The 20,135-nt window shown below is 46.5% G+C and overlaps 1 protein-coding gene across 2 annotated transcripts; it reads left to right on the top strand.

The window, feature by feature from the left end:
• Positions 1-3,902: 3,902 nt before the first annotated feature.
• Positions 3,903-17,584, top strand: MSMB (microseminoprotein beta). 2 transcript variants are annotated; one of them, XM_003278189.4, is made up of 4 exons: positions 3,903-3,937; positions 9,837-9,942; positions 11,196-11,301; positions 17,338-17,571. In XM_003278189.4, exons 1-4 carry the CDS (start codon positions 3,935-3,937, stop codon positions 17,465-17,467), a joined length of 345 nt encoding a protein of 114 aa, XP_003278237.1. In that variant the 5' UTR covers positions 3,903-3,934; the 3' UTR covers positions 17,468-17,571. The 2 variants fall into 2 exon arrangements, with proteins under 2 accessions (XP_003278237.1, XP_003278238.1); XM_003278190.4 differs by lacking the exon at positions 11,196-11,301 and having other exon boundaries at positions 17,338-17,584.
• Positions 17,585-20,135: the final 2,551 nt, after the last annotated feature.

Raw genomic sequence — 20,135 nt, 5'->3', positions numbered from 1 at the left:
ATTACAGGCATGCTCCACCACCCCCGGCTAATTTTGTATTTTTAGTAGAGACGGGGTTTCTCCATGTTGGTCGGGCTGGTCTCGAACTCGCTACCTCAGGTGATCCACCCACCTTGACCTCCCAAAGTGCTGGGATTACAGGTGTGAGCCACCTCACCCGGCCTCTATGAATTTATCTTAAAGAAATTAGTGTAAGTGTGGGAAATTTTTATCTGAAGGACCTGGATTTCAAGAGTGTTTCTTTTTTTTTTTTTTTTTTTTTTTGAGACAGAGTCTCACTCTCTCGCCCAGGCTGGAGTGCAGCGGCGCGATCTCGGCTCACTGCAAGCTCCGCCTTCCAGGTTCACGCCATTCTCCCGCCTCAGCCTCCCGAGTAGCTGGGACTATAGGTGCCCGCCACCACGCCCGGCTAATTTTTTTGCATTTTTAGTAGAGACGGGGTTTCACCATGTTAGCCAGGATGGTCTCGATCTCCTGACCTCGTGATCCGCCCATCTCGGCCTCCCAAAGTGCTGGGATTACAGGCGTGAGGCACCGTGCCCAGCCCAGTGTTTCTAATTATAGAAAAAAAAAGTCAGAAACAACCTGAGTGTTCAACAAGAGGTACCTGACCAAATAAATGATGGTCCATATCATTCCATGGAATAAAATATAGCCATTAAAATAATAATCAGGGCCAGGCGTGGTGGCTTACGCCTGTAATCCCAGCACTTTGGGAGGCCGAGGCGGGCGGATCACGAGGTCAGGAGATCGAGACCATCCTGGCTAAAACGGTGAAACCCCGTCTCTACTAAAAATACAAAAAATTAGCCGGGCGTGGTGGCGGGCGGCTACAGTCCTAGCTACTCGGGATGCTGAGGCAGGAGAATGGCGTGAACCCAGGAGGCAAAGCTTGCAGTGAGCCGAGATTGCGCCACTGCACTCCAGCCCGGGCCACAGAGTGAGACTCCGTCTCAAAAAAAAACCAAAAAATAAAATAAAATAAAATAATAATCAGCCCAGGCATGGTGGCTTATGCCTGTAATCCCAACACTTTGGGAGGTGGAGGCAGGAGGATCACTTGAGCCCAGGAGTTCAAGACCAGGCTGGGCAGCATAGCAAGACCCTGTCTCTACAAAAAAATCTAAAAATTAGCTGGGTGTGGTGGCACGCTCCTGTAGTCCCACCTACTTGGGACGCTTAGGTGGGAGGATCAAATGAATCTAGGAATTGGAGGTAACAGTGAGCTATAATGGTGCCACTGCACTCCAGCCTGGGCAGCAGAGCAAGACTATGTCTTTAAAAAAAATTAAAATAAATAAAAAGAAAAATAAATAATTAAAAGAAAAATAAGTTGGTTCCATCTATAAGGATGACAGTTGAGGTAGGATCAACACTGAAAACTGATCAGGCAGGTTTGGACAGAGCTGGCTGTCACACACCCGGACAGCACTGCTCATTTGATTTGCCTTTCTCCCTGTGGGCAGCTGGCCACACCTGCTCTGAGCATCCCTTTCTCAACCCCTAGGGAGCAGTAGATGAGGTCATTTTGGCAGTGGTATGGGTTGGTCTTGCCAGGATACTTTTTACTTGGGAATACCTGAGATAACCCAGGTGAAATCCTGTTCTGGGCAGCTGCTTTGCGCCAGGCACCCTGCTGGTCACTGGAAGGCACACTAACAGGAATAGGTCACAGTCACCATCTGGGTCACAAAGTTCTTACTTTTTTTTTTTTTTGAGACAGAGTCTCGCTGTCGCCCAGGCTGGAGTGCAGTGGCGCGATTTCGGCTCACTGCAGGCTCCGCCTCCCGGGGTTCACGCCATTCTCCTGCCTCAGCCTCCTGAGTAGCTGGGACTACAGGCGTGCGCCACCTCGCCCGGCTAATTTTTTGTGTTTTTAGTAGAGACGGGGTTTCACCGTGTTAGCCAGGATGGTCTCGATCTTCTGGGTCACAAAGTTCTTAATTGCAAACAATAGAATTTGCTGTAGGTCATTTGAGGTGGAAAGAGATTTGTTAGAGAATTCAAGCCTCTACTAAAGGCCAGAGACACAGGCTTTCTTGGCACAAGGTCAGGTAGGGCACTGAAACCATACTGCTGCTTGGCTCCAGCAAGACCACCCTGCTACCAGTCACAGTCACGGCCCCCACACACTGACACTGCACACTGGACTCCAGAAACCCTTGCCCTAAGAGCCAGAACCCTCCACACCATCATTCCTAGGGAGATTCTGCATGATGCCAGTGTCCTTGGACCCTCTCTGAAGAGGACTTGTTGAGAGGAGAGTGTTTGTGGAGCCGAGGTTCGTGCCTGTACCCTGGAGGCAAGCAGGTGAGGGCAGCAAATCCTAGTTGCTCTCAATGTAAGGCAGAACTTTCCACTTCACACTGTGGGAAGTTCTTCAAACTTGGAGTTTTAAAAGAAACCAAGGGGCTACAGTGCATGATGAATGTGTCCCGACTTCCTGGAACTTAGAGTCGATGAACACTTAACTTACGCAGGTAAAGGCAGAAGTGTGTGGCACCCTTGGTGAGTGAGGAGGCAGCCAGACAGCACTACAGTTCTTCTAAGGAGCAGGAGAGTGACCTCAAGCTGTGTTAGGGGTGGTGAGGCTGATTTTAGAGAGAGTAGAGGGTGGTGCTGGAAAGGGCCACTATGGCCAGCTCAGACGAGCTTCAAGGACCCCCTGGTTAGGAGCATGAACTCTCACCTGTGGGTAGAGGGATCTCAGGGTTAAATTTTAGGAACTGGAGCAAGCTGTGGCGAGGAGTGAGGGGACTTTTTGGGATAAAATTGTCTTATGAGCTCAATTGCATCCCCTAAAAATTAATTGGTTTAAGCCCTAACCCCCAATATCCCAGAATGTGACTGTAATGGAGACACGGCCTTTAAAGCGGTGGCTTAGGTAAAATGAGATCGTTAGAGTGGACCCTAATCCAATACAGCTGGTGTCCTTATAAGAAGAGGAAATTTGGACACAGAGATGCCAAGGATGCATGCCATGTGAGAGGCAGCAAGAGCGTGGCCATCTGCAAACCAAGGAGAGAGGGCTCAGAGGAAAACAAGCCTTCCCCAATGGCTTGACCTCACATTTCTAGTCTCCAGAACTGTGAGCAAATAAATTTCTTTAGTCAAAGCCACCCAGTTGGGGTGTTTTGTTGTGGTGGCCAGAGCAAACAGATAAAGTAGTAAGTCCCTCCAGCACCCTAGGAGGTTCTGCTTGTTGCCATTCCCCAAAGGCCATCCTAGCCATGATGACGGCAGGTGCGGTTGTTTGGGAGGAGACCACTGTGGAACAAAGAGAAGCAAGGCTTGCTTGATGCAGCAGGGAGTAGACTACAGATTCAAGAAGGGCTCTAGAAAGGTCCAGCAATTCAGCTTGTCAGGGAACCCCAAGCTGTATGTAGTTCTTGCTCTCCTGTGCCCTGCAGGATGGCTTGACCCATTTCTGTTCTCATGTCAGACCCTAAGGGCAGGGTCATCCGGGCCACCAACCCAGGCCCGGTGGGCCTGCTGGGCTGACCTCTGGGCTATTCTTATGCCTTCAGGAAACCCACCTTTACCACCTGGCTGTTGTGACTAGCATCCCTGAGGCTCTGTTTCTTTGTGTGTCAAATCAAATAAGGACACATCATGTGCTAGCAATCCACCAGCATAGGGCCAAGGCTCAGCAAAGAGAAGTTCTCTCCTCCTCTGCTCTTTTAGGTCAGGAGCAAATGCAGATCGGGGTGGGGACAAGGTAAACACATAACTTGGGTGGAGAGATGATTGATTAATAAGTCGTAAATCATCTGAAACCATACTTTCCTTTTGATAGTCAACCCTCTGTAAACAATGTGTTCTCACCTTGTTATCATTTCCAGTGATGTCAAATGCGTGGTTGCCCTCTTCTGTATAAAAGTTTGATGCAGCTTTTCCTGGATGTACCTGTCTATAAGGAGTCCTGCTTGTCACAATGGTAAGTAACTGGTTTTATATATAAAGGCTAGAAAATCAAAAGAGAATATGTATTCCTTATTTTAATATGTGCGTGCTTCTACCACATAGCATTGAATGGTAAATGTGACCTAGTTAGGAATCTTATGTTATTACCTGCAATTCAATGTGCAGAGTATGAGAGTCTGAGAGCTTAGGAAAATTGTAATGAGTTTAGCACTAGTTCTATTCTCTAAGATCTAAGTTGTTTTTCCTTCCAGTAATTCTGGGGTTCAATTAGATTTCATAGGTGTCTCTAATTCTTGGGTCCTATGTGATAATTTGAAATTAAAAATAATTTCAGAGCTACATGACTGCATCGTTTTTGAGATGAGGGAACTGAGCCTGGGGAGGGGAAGAAGCTGCCACTGGGGTCTCCCCGCAAGCCTGTGAATGAGCTGAGATAGGAACCCAGGCATCCCTCTCTCCCTGCCAGGGGCTCCCAAACTTGGCTGTGCAGTGGAACCTCCGGGGGAATTTTGAAGAACACTGACACCCATCTTCCACCCCGACACTCTGATTTAATTGGGCTGCAGTGAGAACAGGGCATCAATTTTAAAACCTGCCCAGGTGATTTTAATGCTCACTCAAGTTTGGGAACGATTTCCCTAGGCCCTTTTCGCTGTATCATGTGTTAAGGAAAAATCTTGGGTTTGGGGTTGTGTTTGTTTGTTTATTTGTTTGTTTTTGAGACAGGATCTCACTCTGTCGCCCAGGCTGGAGTGCAGTGGTGCAGTCATGATTCACTGCAGCCTGGACCTTCCTGGGCTCAGGTGATTCTCCCATCTCAGCTTCCCAAGTAGCTGGGACCACAGGCGAGCGCCACCATGCCCGACTAATTTTTGTATTCTTTTTAGAGACAGGATTTTGCTATGCTGCTCAGGCTGGTCTTGAACTCCTGGGCTTATGCAATTTGCCCACCTCAGCCTCCCAAAGTGGTGGGATTACTAGTGTGAACCACTGTGCCTGGCCAAGAAAGAATTTTGCTTCAAAATTTATAAAAACCCATGCAGGCTTTTCTTGTGTCTTAAACTTGATCTTTCTTAAAACATTGTTTGCTAACGCCAGGGAATGAACTGGGCTGCTCTGGGGCTGCAAGGGGACATGAGACAAGAAGCAGCCAGCCAAGTGGGAGGAGCCAAGGGAGGCGGGAGAGGGTCCTCAGGAGGGGACCCCGGGCCTCCTCTGGGTCACTCGGCAAGACAAACTTGCTCTCAGAAACTGTCTGGAGGCAGAACTGGGGATGGTAAAGCAACAGTGGGGTAGGAGGTCCTCCCCATCTCCACTCGACAGGCTCCTCCAGCCTATACTCCATGCAGCCTCGCAGTGAATTTAGCAAGCTGCGGAGCTGGCAATACCCCTGCCTGCCTAAGATCCTGAGGACCCCCAACTCTTTTTTTTTTTTTTTTTTTTTTGTGAGACGGAGTCTCGCTCTGTCGCCCAGGCTGGAGTGCAGTGGCGCAATCTCGGCTCACTGCAAGCTCCGCCTCCCGGGTTCACGCCATTCTCCTGCCTCAGCCTCCCGAGTAGCTGAGACTACAGGCGCCCGCCACTGCGCCTGGCTAATTTTTTGTATTTTTAGTAGAGATGGGGTTTCACCGTGGTCTCGATCTCCTGGCCTCGTGATCCACCCGCCTCGGCCTCCCAAAGTGCTGGGATTACAGGCGTGAGCCACCGCGCCCAGCCAAGAGACACAACTTCTAAGGGTACTGCCAGCCTGCTTCACCTCAAGACTAGCTGTACCATCTAGAAAATCCTAGGCCATTCTGGCGTCGTGGTGTAATCTCCTGCACACATCAGGAGCTCAGGGTTACTAAATGCAGGAAAGGAAGACAGAAAGGGAGGGAAGGCTGGTGGCAGAATGGAAGACAGGAATGAATAGAAGCTTTAGAACCTCTCTACTCAGGGGTGAGCCTCAGACCAGCAGCGTGGGCATCACCTGGGAGCTTCCGTATAAGTCTAAAGACCTACTGAAGCAGAATCTGCAGGTTAATTAACAGGCTCTCTGGTCGGGCGCCGTGGCCCATAATCCCAGCACTTTGGGAGGCTGAGGCGGGCGGATCATTTGAGGTCCCATATTTGAGACCAGCCTGGCCAACATGATGAAACTCCGTCTCTACTACAAATACAAAAATTAGCCAGTTGTGGTGGTGCACTACTGTAATCCCAGCTACTCAGGAGGCTGAGGCAGGAGAATCACTTGAACCCGGAGGGCGGAGGTTGCAGTGAGCCAAGATTGCATCACTGCACTCTACTCTGGGCGACAGAACGAGATTCCGTCTCAAAAACAAACAAACAAACAAACAAACAAACAAACAAAACAAAAAAAACTCCCAGGAATTTATATGCACATTAAAGCAGCACTGGGTTGGTCATTGTTCCTGGGTTCTCACCTGGGAGACTAGGTAAAGATACTGAGGCAGTGGCTCTGAGATTGTGTTTCCTATGAGCTCCCTGGGTAACTCTAATGCTCACCCAAATGGGAGAACCCCTCTTTCTACAGGGAAGGAAAACTGAGTTTCAGAGAGAGAGAGAGAGAGAGAGAGAGAGAGAGAGAGTGTCAGCGTTAGGCTATTTCTGAGATACTGTCAAGTAGATAATCTCAAAATTAAATAATTTGCTCTCTGCTGTCACCATGTTTGGACTCTCCCCCAGTGGTTCAACCTCCTGCCTCTGCTCTAGAGCTGCAGGAGACTTGGGGATTTTGCACGTGTCACTTGTCCTGGGATGCAGCCCTGCTTGTCCCTGTTGACTCTCCTGCTTTGTGACTCAGTGAAACAAAATCCCCAAGATTCCAGTGATCCCGAGTACCCCAGGAGCCCTCTTTCTGCATGAAGGGAGTAAAAATGCTGTCAACAAGGCTGGCTTTTTGGGGGGAAAAAGTTTAGGTTTCCACAATGATTTTGAGCTGAAGGTTACTCAGAAGAAGAATGAAACAGAACAAGTGCCATTCCAAGTCCCGGCTTGAGCTGAATGTATCAAGGCATTGTGTTGTTTTTAAAGAATTTCTTTCTTTCTTTCTGGCTATGAAACTCATTTATTTTATTGTAGAAAATTTAGAAAATAAGAGGAAAAGTCCAAAGAAGAAAATTGTCATAATCTTCCCATCCAAAAATGACTTGTTATTTGGTACAAAACCCTCAGTGTGTTCTGAGCATCTCTCTCTGCATCACGGGAATCATGTATTTCATAGCCTGCTTCATTTCATGTCGTGACATGTGGTGATCAATTGCTCATGTGACTTCACCTTCTACCTTGCTGGCTCACCAGGTGTTTTTCTGAGTCACTGTTCTCCACCAGCTCTGTTCTTGGGCATTTTGTTTCTTTCCATTTTCGCACTGCAGTGAGCATCGTTGTGGAGGAGTCTGTCTCTGTCTCTGTCTCTGTGCCATTTTTAGGATCACATCTTGGAGATGAAAAGGTGAAATCAAATGTTGTAAACGGTTTTAAGAATGTGGATATATAGTAGCAAATTGTTTTCCATAACGATTGTTCAAAGTAAGTCATTCTTGTGCATATCACTTCCCATAGATGCCTCTATTTCCCTCTGGGTGTTATAAATTAAATGATTATTCTCACCATCCCATTATGTTTCTGTTTCATGCTACATATTTACATTTCTTTTGTTATCAGTAAGTTGAACTTTTTCATGTGTTTATTCATCATTTCTCTGTGTGTGTGTGTGTCTGTGTGTGAAATGCCACTTTATTTCTCTTGCCCTTTTTCTGTTTAAGATGTTTTTCTTCTCCCATTGGTATGTAATGATATTGTTCTGAAAATTTGATATCTTTCTAATTTCAGTTATGTTCTTATGACCTTTATATTCTCAAATCTATTTTTCTTTTATGCTTAGAGTAAGTATTTATGTATATATGCTGTGATTATTTTATGATCTTCTTGTAAAAACCCTTGAATCCTTTTAGAATTTATTTCACTAATGAGGGCTCAAATAGGAAATTAACTTTGTTTCTTCCCCAAATAGTTCACCACTTGTTCTAATAGCATTTATTGAATAATCGCTCTCCACAGATCTCAAAGAACATGTTTATTTTATAATAAACTTCTACATATATTTATACTTTCTGGGTTTTCTTTTTTTCTTTTTTACTTATCCAACTACCTTTGGAAATTTCTGGGTTTTCTATTTTGAGCTCTGTGTTTGCCTTTTTTTTTAAAGACAGGGTTTCATTCCATTGCTCAGGCTGGAGTGTAGTGGTGCTATCATGGCTCACTGCAGCCTCAACCTTCCTGGGCTCAAGTGATTCTCCACCTCAGCCTCCCAAGTAGCACAGACTACAGGGACACACCACCACACCCACCTAACTTTTGTATTTTTTGTAGAGATGGGGTTTCACCATGTTGCCTAGGCTGGTCTTGTACTCCTGAGCTTAAGTGGTGTGCCTGCCTCAGCTTCCCAAATTGCTGGGATTACAGGAGTGAGACACTGTGCCCTCCCTATCTTTCTATTCTTATATGAGTAACATACTAGTTCAAGTAGCATCACTTCATAATTAATTTTAGCAATCTTACAGAATAAATGCCTTCATTCCCATTGTCAAAAGACAAAATTACAACAAATTTAATTTAAAGATCTTAATTGCCTTTTTTTTTTTTTTTCTGAGACAGAGTCTCACTCTCTTGCCCAAGCTAGAGTGCAGTGGCACAATCTTGGCTCACTGCAACCTCCGCCTCCTGGGCTCAAGCGATTCTCCCGCCTCAGCCTCCCGAGTACCTGGGATTACAGGCGTGTGCCACCACGCCCAGCTAATTTTTTGGTATTTTAGTAGAGAATGGGTTTCATCATGTTGCCCAGGGTGGTTTCGATTGCCTGAGCTCAGGCAATCCACCCACCTCCGCCTCCCAAAGTGCTAGGATTACAGGCATGAGCCACCACGCCCGGCCCTCATTTAACTTTTACTCGTGAGTCTATAATCAGGGAACACCTCATTCCATAAAATAGATCGAGTGTTCTGCAGAGCTGACCGGAGAAGTTTGGCTTTTTTTTTTTTTTTTTTTTTTTTTGAGACGGAGTCTCGCTCTGTCACCCAGGCTGGAGTGCAGTGGCCGGATCTCAGCTCACTGCAAGCTCCGCCTCCTGGGTTCGTGCCATTCTCCTGCCTCAGACTCCTGAGTAGCTGGGACTACAGGCACCCGCCACCATGCCTGGCTAATTTTTTGTATTTTTAGTAGAGAGGGGGTTTCACCGTGTTGGCCAGGATGGTCTCGATCTCCTGACCTCACGATCCACCCGCCTTGGCCTCCCAAAGTGCTGGGATTACAGGCATGAGCCACTGCGCCTGGCAGAGAAGTTTGGCTTTATAGACAGAAAAGAGCCAGAAAAAGCAGAAACAGAGAACAAAAAGTAAATCGGTCTTTTCGAAGTGACTTTGCTTATAAGTTAAAGCAGAGGGAACTTTCTCATCATGTCAGCTAAAACTGGCCTGTTGGGTACTTGGCTATTACCTCTCACTCTCTTCTAATTTCTTAGAAGGTTGGATAAGCAACTTAGTTTTGGCTTAGTGGCAGAGAACTTCAGCATGGGTGACTGCATTTTGGTTTGGTCTGTTGGGCCCAGTGCAGGAGCTCAGTCCAAACCAATGGCCTCCTATACATTTTATTTAACACCATCTTCTCTTTCAAAAGTTCCCAGAAATTACCATGTTAAGGTTTGTTTATTTAGCTCATCTCAAAAAGATGACAAAGTCAACAAGTACTTTTCCTTGTTCTACAATTTCAGCCTAGATTAACTGGTTTGTTCAGTTACGAGCTCCACACCATAACCTCTCACCAGAGCCCAGCCGAGGTCCTGGTACACAGCACTCAGTCAAGGATTATCCTCTGAATTAATTCATTCTCTACCCTGACCTTTCTTCACATTACAGAATGTTCTCGTGGGCAGCCTCGTGATCTTTACCACCTTCGTGACTTTATGCAATGCATCATGCTATTTCATACCTAATGAGAGAGTTGCAGGAGATTCAACCAGGGGTAAGTCTTGGCTTTTCAATGTTTATTATGTTATTGCAGCCTGGTAGATGGACCTGTCTGCAGATGAAAGCCTTTGTGTTTCTGTTTGTTTGTTTGTTTGTTTTTTGAGATAGTCATGCTGTTTCCCAGGCTGGAGTGCAGTGGCGCCATTTCAGCTTACTGCAACCTCCTCCTCCTGGGTTCCAGTGATTCTACCTTCTCAGCCTCCCAAGTAGCTGGGACTACAGGTGTGTACCACCATGCCTGGCTAATTTTTGTATTTTTGGTAAAGGTGGGGCTTTGCCATGTTGGCCAGGCTGGTCTCGAACTCCTGACCTCAGGTCATCTGCCTGCCGCAGCCTCCCAAATTGTTGGGATTACAGGCGTGAGCCACTGTGCCTGGCGTCACTTGGGGAGCCTTATAAGAACACAGTAGGCCGGGCGCGGTGGCTCACGCTTGTAATCCCAGCACTTTGGGAGGCCGAGGCGGGCGGATCACGAGGTCAGGAGATCGAGACCACGGTGAAACCCCGTCTCTACTAAAAATACAAAAAATTAGCCGGGTGTGGTGGCGGGCGCCTGTAGTCCTAGCTACTCGGAGAGGCTGAGGCAGGAGAATGGCGTGATCCCGGGAGGCGGAGCTTGCAGCGAGCCGAGATTGCGCCACTGCACTCCAGCCTGGGCGACAGAGCGAGACTCCGTCTCAAAAAAAAAAAAAACAAAAAACAAACAAACAAACAAAAAAAAAAAAAAAAAAAAAAAAAAGAACACAGTAGCCTGGGCCCTGCACCCAGAGATACTGATTTCATTGTTCTAGGGTAAGGCTGAGACATGGGTGGTTTTCAAGTACCCAAGATGTTTCATATGTGCACCCAGGGTTGAAAACCACTGATGCAAAGCAAAGGGAAGTGTAGAAGTGAGATACTCATCCAGAGATAATCCAGCAGGAAAAAAACTTGGTCCCAAGTACCCATAGACTCACATGGCTACCTAATTCAATAAAAGGGCCTTATTTTTTCTTGAAATATCTGTTCTGAAATAAAACTTAGAAGGATATAAGCTTTCTGTAAGAAAACATTATCAGTAGCATGAACTGAACAGTACTGGAATTAGCCGTGGGTGAATACAGGAGCACCATTCTTAGATACCTTTAAAATAATTGAGCTCCTCTCTCTCTGGGAGGGGTGTAGATAGCAGGGGCAGGGCTCAATGTCCTGATAGGCCTTGTTCTCATTGCATGACTTGCCCTGATGATGTTGTGTGTATTGTTTTAGAATGCATGGATCTCGAAGGAAACAAACACCCGATAAACTCAGAGTGGCAGACTGACAACTGTGAGACATGCACTTGCTACGAAACAGAAATTTCGTGTTGCACCCTGTAAGTCTCAAGCCAGTGCTGGCCAAGAGGGGGACATAGTTGTTCTCTGAGGAACAGCTACTCCCTCTTGCAAAATTCCAATCTTCAGGGGTTTAGTTTTTGTTTTAGTTTTTTATAGACTTTATATAGAGTAGTTTCAGATTCACAGCAAAACTGAGCAGAGGTACAGAAATTTCCCAAATGCCTCCTGCCCTCACACATGCACGACCTCCCCGTTATCAACATCGTCCACCACAGTGGTATATTTGTTATGACTGATGAACCTACATTGCACATCATTATCACCTGAGTCCATAGTTAGGGCTTACTCTTGGTGTTGCGGTATTGGGGGGTTAGTTTTCAGTCCTATTTCTTTCTTTTTAAAAAATTGTGGCCCGGGCACAGTGGCTCATGCCTGTAATCCCAGCACTTTGGAAGACCGAAGCGGGTGGATCACGAGGTCAGGAGATCGAGACCATCCTGGCTAACACGTGAAACCCTGTCTCTACTAAAAACACTAAAAAAATTAGCCGGGCGCCTGTAGTCCCAGCTACTTGGGAGGCTGAGGCAGGAGAATGGCATGAACCTGGGAGGCAGAGCTTGCAGTGAGCCGAGATCTCACCACTGCACTCCAGCCTGGGCGACAGAACGAGACTCTGTCTAAAAAAAAAAAAAAAATTGCGGTAAAATATACGTAACGTAAAATGTACCATGTCAACAATTTTAAATGTATACTTTACTGGCATTAAGTCCATTCACATTGTTGTGGCATCACTACCATCCACCTCCAGAACTTGTTCATCCTGCACAACTGAAGCTCTATACCCATTAAGCAGTCACTCTCCATCCCCCGCTCCCCAGCCCCTGGCCACCACCATTTTACTTTCTATGTCTATGATTTTGACTACTCTAGGTCCCTCATATAAGTGGAATCATACAGTAATTGCTTTTTTGAGACTGGCTCATTTCACTTAGCATAATATCCTCATGGTTCATCTGTGTTGAAGCTTCCATCAACATTTCCTTCTTGTTCAAGGCTGAATCATATTCTGTAATATGGAGAGACCACATTTTGCATCTCCATTCATCTGTTGATGAACATTTGCGTTGTTTTCCACCTCAGTCTCATTTCTTTTCTGTTGTTTTTGAAACTTGATAAGTAGCTTTATTCCAGAGGGGATCCTGAAGACAGGAAAGAGTATCTAATTGTCTGACACTATTCTAGAGACTGGCCCAGTCATCACTTCAGTCTGGGCCTTGTAGATTTGCAAAAACAGCAGTGCCTCTGAGCATAGGCAGAGGGATCAGATGTGAGGGGTAAGGGAGGATCTGTAGTGTGCCTTGCACCATAAAACTTATGCTGCTTCACCGCTCAAGTTTAACTCACGTCAGCCCAAAGGCTATGCAGATGTTTTCTGCTGGGTTGCTATGGACACCAGAAGTCTAGAACTTGAGCAGGCAGACAACAGAGTACCCGCAGTGCCATCCTAATTTACCTGTTTCCTCAGCAGCTATGTCCATACCAGCTACCTAACTCCCAACCCCCCAAATCCATCTAACCTCTTCATGTAGCCTTGGCTTACAGTGTTTTGCAGGAACAGGAATGGATCTGATGGCAGAAGCATTGGTGTCAAGGGGCATTTCCCAAACTTGTCTGATCACAGACTCACCTGGGAAGCTTGATGAAGTACAGATTCCTGGGCTCCATCCCAGAACTGATTGATCAGAATCTGTAGGGGAGGGGCCAAGGAATCTGAATTTTAACAGGTGCCTCGAGAGTCTTATGAGGACACTGTGAGTAGAGAAGCAAGCACTTGACTTAGATCAGAACACCTGAGTCCTACTGAACTTGAAGTGCCTGGAGAGTTCCAGCCACATTTATTGAGCAGGCCCCATGCTAGGTGCCTAATGGAACAGAGGAATATTGGACTGGGAGATGGCTGGCTGCTCAGAGCAGGCTCCTGGGCATCGCACTGGCCAGATCACTGGGTATTACAGCTGAACCTTGATTTTGTGGCTCCAGAGATTTGACATTGTCTTTATATCAAGTGTTGCTATCACTCTGGTGGAGTGTGATTGTATCCCAGCCAGGTGAAGGACTGGTGACTGGTCCCTCCCTCACATAGGAGCGTGGCTCCCTGGTGGCTAAAGTGTCCATGTCATCCAGATTTGGCATCCCTGCCCTCTTCTAAGATTCTCCACTGTAGGCTGGGATTCTCGTGGTCCTGGTGTGGAAACGAGCCAGGCTGCTCCTTGCAGTGAAGAGGGAAGAACCTCACTGTTGGAGTCAGAGTAACTTGAGTCTGAATCTCCATTCCCTTGTATACTAGCTGTGTGACCCTAAGTAAGTTTCTGAATGTCTCTGAGCCTCTGTTTCCTCACAGTATAATTAGGTGGCTATGAGAATTAAATGAGATTCTGTGTATATATTCTTTAAACCAACAAGCACTTAATGCCTTCTCTGTGCCAATTCTATGTCCTGTGAGCCTGGGACAGTAACTGTCACCTGGTCAGGTTTCAAGGTTTCAAGGTTTCTCCTGCCATGTTGCCTATTCCATTTGGCACACTGCTCCACGCAGGGGAAATGAATCAACACCTTCTTCCCTGGAATTGCCTCACTTCCTGCCAAGTTTGTTTTTCTCATGAACTTTTTTCTCCTCCATGGAAAAATACAGACTTTGATTAAGCTTTTTCTGGAAGAAGTTTTTGGACCCACTGCACCCTCCTATGGGACGCTGCCCAGATCTCAAGGTGCTCAGTGGCAGTGGAGCCTGAGGCTGGGGGCCCAGGCAGAGGCTCCTGGGCAGGGTATGGGAGATGTTCTGGGCTCCACGCTGCCCGGGCCCAGGGCTGGCTCCCTGACTTGGGTGAGGAAAAGGGAGTGGGAGACAAAAGGCCAAGGTCATCCAACCACTGACTCTGGACAGCTGAATACCCGATGTTGACAGTTTCTGCCTCCCTCTCTCTCTCTGCTGTTTCATCTATAGAGTAAGTCTGGTTTGCATTGAAATAAGCATCCAGTAATATGCCCTTTGCCTTACCAACTTGTACTTGCACACAGGCAGCACAGATTCACCATTTCACTTCCTACCACGAACTAAAAGAATTGTATCTCTTCAACAAACAACACTTTATTTTTAACCTTTTTTTTATTGTGGTAAAATGTATACTACATAAAATGTGCCAGTGTAACCATTTTAAAACATACAATTCAGCGGCATTAAGTACATTCACAATACTATGCAACCATAAACCCTATTTCCAAATATTTTTAATGACTCCAATCTGAAACTCTATATCCATTAAACAATAACTCAGATTCCTCGTCCCCCAAACCTGTGGTAATCTCAAATCTACTTCCTATCTCTATTAATTTGCCTACTCTAGATATTTCATATAAATACAATCACACTGTGTTTGTCTTTTCGTGTCTGTCTTATTTCACTGAGCATGTTAAGTTTCATTCATGTTGTAGTGTATATCAGTACATCATTCTTGTTTCTGCCAGAATAATATTCCATGGCATGGCCATACCACATTTTGCTTATCCATTTATTTGTTGAACACTTGAGTTGCTTCTGCCTGTTGGATAAAGTAAGTAATGTTGTTCTGAACATTAGCATACAATGTTTGTCAATATACAAACATTGGTATATAATGTTTGAGTTCCTGCTTTCAATTCTTTTGGGATATATACCCAGGAGTAGCTTTCTGGGTCATATGGTAATTTTTTGTTTAACTTACTGAGGAGCTGCCAAGCTGTTTTCCACAGCAGCTGCACCATTTTACATTCCTACCAGCCAGCAATCACCTTTAAACATGAGAAACATGAAAGGTTTTAAATGATATTTCCCAATTTTCTAAGTAAACATATGAATTATAGAATCATTGGGAAGTATAAGAGAAAAAAGAAGAAATACCTACTCATAATCCCGACTGCGTAAAGGTAATAACTATTAACATTCTTTTTTTTTTTGAGACAGAGTCTTGCTCTTTCGCCCAGGCCAGACTGCAATGGCGCTATCTAGGCTCACTGCAATCTCCGCCTCCCAGGTTCACGCCATTCTCCTGCCTCAGCCTCTTGAGTAGCTGAGACTACAGGCGCCCGCCACCGTACCCGGCTAATTTTTTTGTATTTTTAGTAGAGACGGAGTTTCACCGTGTTAGCCAGGATGGTCTCGATCTCCTGACCTCGTGATCCGCCCGCCTCAGCCTCCCAAAGTGCTGGAATTACAGGCGTGAGCCACCACGCCCGGCCATAACTATTAACATTCTATATATATATATATATATATATTTTTTTTTTTTTTTTTTTTTTTTTTTTTTTTTGAGACGGAGTCTTGCTCTGTCGCCCAGGCTGGAGTGCGGTGGCGCAATCTCGGCCCACTGCAAGCTCCGCCTCCCGGGTTCCCGCCATTCTCCTGCCTCAGCCTCTCCGAGTAGCTGGGACTACAGGCGCCCGCCACCATGCCCGGCTAATTTTTTTGTATTTTTAGTAGAGATGGGGTTTCACCGTAGTCTCGATCTCCTGACCTCGTGATCCACCCGCCTCAGCCTCCCAAAGTGCTAGGATTACAAGCGTGAGCCACTGCGCCCAGCCAACATTCTATATTTTTATTTATTTATTTATTTATATTAAAAAATTGAGACAGGGTCTCACTATGTTGCCCAGGCTGGTCTCAAACTCCTGGGATCAAGCTGTTGTCTCACCTCAGCCCCAAGTAGCTGGGATTACAGGCATATGCCACCATGCCTGGGCTTCTATCATCATTTCTTTTCTTTCTTTTTTTTTTTTTTTGAGACGGAATCTTGCTCTGTTGCCCAGGATGGAGTGCAGTGGTGTGATCTCGGCTCACTGCAAGCTCTGCCTCCTGGGTTCACGCCATGCTCCTGCCTCAGCATCCTGAGTAGCTGGGACTATGGGTGCCCGCAACCACGCCCGGCTAATTTTTGTATTTTTAGTAGACAGGGGGTTTCACCGTTTTAGCCAGGATGGTCTCGATCTCCTGACCTCGTGATCCACCCGCTTTGGCCTCCCAAAGTGCTGAGATTACAGGCGTGAGCCACCGCGCCCAGCCCTATCATCATTTCTTTATGTCTCTTTTCTATATCTTTTTTCTTTTACATAGTGGATATCAAATTTTATATCACAGTTTTGTGGGCTGATTTTTCCACTTAATATTCTAGCATTGGGCTGGGCATGGTGGCTCACGCCTGTAATCCCAGCACTTTGGGAGGACAAGGTGGGTGGATCATTTGAGGTCAGGAGTTCGAGACCAGTCTGGCCAACATGGTGAGACCCCCCCCATCTCTACTAAAAATATAAAAATTAGCTGGGTGTAGTGGTGTGCTCCTGTGATCCCAGCTACTCAAGAGGCTGAGGCAGGAGAATCGCTTAAACCTGGGAGATGGAGGCTGAAGTGAGCTGAGATCGTGCCACTGCACTCCATCCTGGGCGACAGAGTGAAACTCGTCTCAAAAAATTAAATTAATAATAGTAATAATACACAAATATTCTAGCATTAGTATCATCTCATCTCATCAGAACTCTTCAAAATATTTGTATGTACTGCAGCTCAATTAGAGGTGGTCTCTGACTTTCATCAGCTTCTCCCTGGGCTCCATGACACTGGCCTGGAGTGACTCATTGCTCTGGTTGGTTGAGAGAGCTCCCTTGCCAACAGGCCTCTAAGTCAGGGCTGGGATTTGTTTCCTTTCCACATTCTAGCAACAATATGCTGGCCACTTCCTGAACAGGGAGGGTGGGAGGAGCCAGCATGGAACAAGCTGCCACTTTCCAGAGTAGCCAGACTTGCCCCTGGGCCTGTCAGCACCTACTGATGACCTTCTGTGCCTGCAGGATGGAATGTCGGGGTGAGCTGTGTGACTGTATGGTACAGACTGGTTCAGGTTCCTGGAGGCCACGCTCTGGGGCTGCCAGCCAAAGGGTGCCCTTAAGTTGGAGTGTGGGTGACTAGCTGAACAGAGCTGGCACTGGGGAGGGGGTGCTGGGGGTCCTTTCTCTTCTAACAGTCCCTGGTTTTGTCTCAATGACAGTGTTTCTACACCTGTGGGTTATGACAAAGACAACTGCCAAAGAATCTTCAAGAAGGAGGACTGCAAGTATATTGTGGTGGAGAAGAAGGACCCAAAAAAGACCTGTTCTGTCAGTGAATGGATAATCTAATGTGCTTCTAGTAGGCACAGGGCTCCCAGGCCAGGCCACATTCTCCTCTGGCCTCTAATAGTCTATGATTGTGTAGCCATGCCTATCAGTAAAAAGATTTTTGAGCAAACACTTGAATATGTGTGTCCTTTTAATTTATAATTTATGTATGCATTGATTTAATTATAAAGAATACAAAACATTTAAAAAGGGAGACAAAACTACATATGAATGGCCGGGCACAGTGGCTCATGCCTATAATCCCAGCACTTTGGGAGGCTGAGGCAGGCGGATCATTTGAGATCAGGGGATCGAGACCAGCCTGGCCAACATAGTGAAACCCCGTCTCCACTAAAATACAAAATTAGCATGGTGGCAGGCACCTGTAGTCCCAGCTACTCGGGAGGCTGAGGCAGGACAATCACTTGAACCCGGGAGGCGGAAGTTGAAGTGAGCCAAGATCACATCAGTGCACTCCAACCTGGGTGACAGAGTGAGACTCCGTGTCAAAAAACAAGCAAACAAACAAAAAAACCCAAACCCAAACAAAACAAAACACATATGAATAAAAGTTCTATTTTTCCTAACTCTATAATAGGTCATTGTGCATCCCTTACTCAGGGGACCACTGCCACTCTTACTGTTTCTGATGTCTGCACTCTGCTGCCCGTGTCCTGCTGTCTGGTGAACGATGAAAAAAATGTATGTCTTCAAGCTGGAATTCGATCCCTTCTTTTCTTTACGGTGTTCCTGTTTATCCCTCCTTCCTCTTCATCAGGAAGTGTCTTCTATGATGTGTCCCCCATATTCCTCTGTGTTTGCTTGAGGTCAAAGCAGCTTAGAACAAGACAGCCTGAAGAAAGTGCCCCCAAGACCACACGCAGCCTGAGGGGAATTAAAGGCCAGGGGCTCTGCCTTGCAGATAGAGAGTGCCCTGGGTGCGAGGCCCCAGTATCAGTTATCTCTTGCTACACACAGACCACCCAAAACTTAGTGGCTTAAGACAATGACAACATTGATTCTCTTTTAACTGTTTCTGTGTTAAAGAACATCTGTTCACTCAACAGGTCTGTACTGAGCACCTGGGCCAGGCAGTGCTCTGGACCTGGGGATACAGCAATGAACCAAAGAGATCTCAGGAGAGAACCCTGTTCTCCTGGGGCTTGGACTCAGCTGTGTGTATGTGACAGATCAGAAATGAGCAAACAGTCATCTGTTGAACAATCAGTGGGCAACTGATAAAGAGCTTTATTTTCCCCTGTCCCCTATCTGTTCAAACATGCTATGTGGGCCAGTTGAGCCATCTAGACAGGTCCCTTAGCTTTCTTGTTCACCTTCAGATAATTTAAAAAAGTGGTCTGAGTTACATTTTGAGTTACACAAAGTCTCATTCCAGGGGCTGCATCTGAATTGAGAGGGAATGGGGGACAGGAGAGTTAAGGGCTCCTTCTGCCTGAGGTCATGTTCTAGGCTGACTTCCTCGTGGGACTTTTGTGGGCCTCTCTCTCCACAGCTCCCCTTCCACTCACAGCCTATGACTGTTATCTTAGCTTCTGCATCATAATCTATGTCTCCTGTTGTTTTCTAATGAGGTTGCCTTGCTCCTTGTAGCAGAGTCACTCTTGGATGAGATCCATAAAACTCTGCTATGATCATCTCCTTTGCTGCGGAATGTGGGGAAGCAGTTGGCAACTGAGTATGGAAGACCTCTGTCAAAACTGAGACGGAAGGCTGGGCGCAGTGGCTCACGCTTGTAATCCCAGCACTTTGGGAGGCCGAGGCGGGCGGATCACGAGGTCAGGAGATCGAGACCACGGTGAAACCCCGTCTCTACTAAAAATACAAAAAATTAGCTGGGCGTGGTGGCGGGCGCCTGTAGTCCCAGCTACTTGGAGAGGCTGAGGCAGGAGAATGGCGTGAACCCGGGAGGCAGAGCTTGCAGTGAGCCGAGATCGCGCCATTGCACTCCAACCTGGGTGACAGAGCGAGGCTCCGTCTCAAAAAAAAAAAAAAAAAAAAAAAAAAACTGAGACAGAAAGAAGTGCTATTTAACATCTAGTCACAAGTAAATAATGTGGGTTATAATCTGGGCTGTAGGCTGGACGTGGTGGCTCATGCTTGTAATCCTAGATGAGGTGGGAGGATCGTTTGTGCCCAGGACTTTGAGACCAGTCTGGGCAACACAGCAAGACCCTGTCTCTACAAAAAAATTTTTAAAACCGGGCATCATGGCGCATGTCTGGAATCCCAGCTACTCAGCAGGTTGAGGCAGGAGAATCGCTTGAACCCAGGAGGCAGAGGTTGCAGCGAGCCGAGATTGCATCACTGCGACTGGGCGACAGAGTCAGACCCTGTCTCAAAGAAAAAAGAAAAGAAAAGAAAAAAAGAATCTGGGTTCTGCCATTTATTTATTTACTCAATTTTTTTTTTTTTGAGACGGATTCTTGCTCGTCGCCCAGGCTGGAGTGCAGTGGCGCGATCTCGGCTCACTGCAACCTCCGCCTCCCAGGTTCAAGCAGTTCTGCCTTAGCCTCCCGAGTAGCTGAGACTACACGCGCGAGCCACCACGCCTGGCTAATTTTTTTGTATTTTTAGTAGAGAAGGAGTTTCACCGTGTTAGCCAGGATGGTCTCCATCTTCCGACCTTGTGATTCGCCCGCCTCGGCCTCCCAGCGTGCTGGGATTACAG

This window comes from Nomascus leucogenys, chromosome 18, assembly GCF_006542625.1.
Source record: "Nomascus leucogenys isolate Asia chromosome 18, Asia_NLE_v1, whole genome shotgun sequence".
Classification (NCBI taxonomy): domain Eukaryota; kingdom Metazoa; phylum Chordata; class Mammalia; order Primates; family Hylobatidae; genus Nomascus; species Nomascus leucogenys.
Note: the sequence above shows the minus strand (reverse complement) of the source record. Positions and strands in the feature narration are given on the sequence as shown.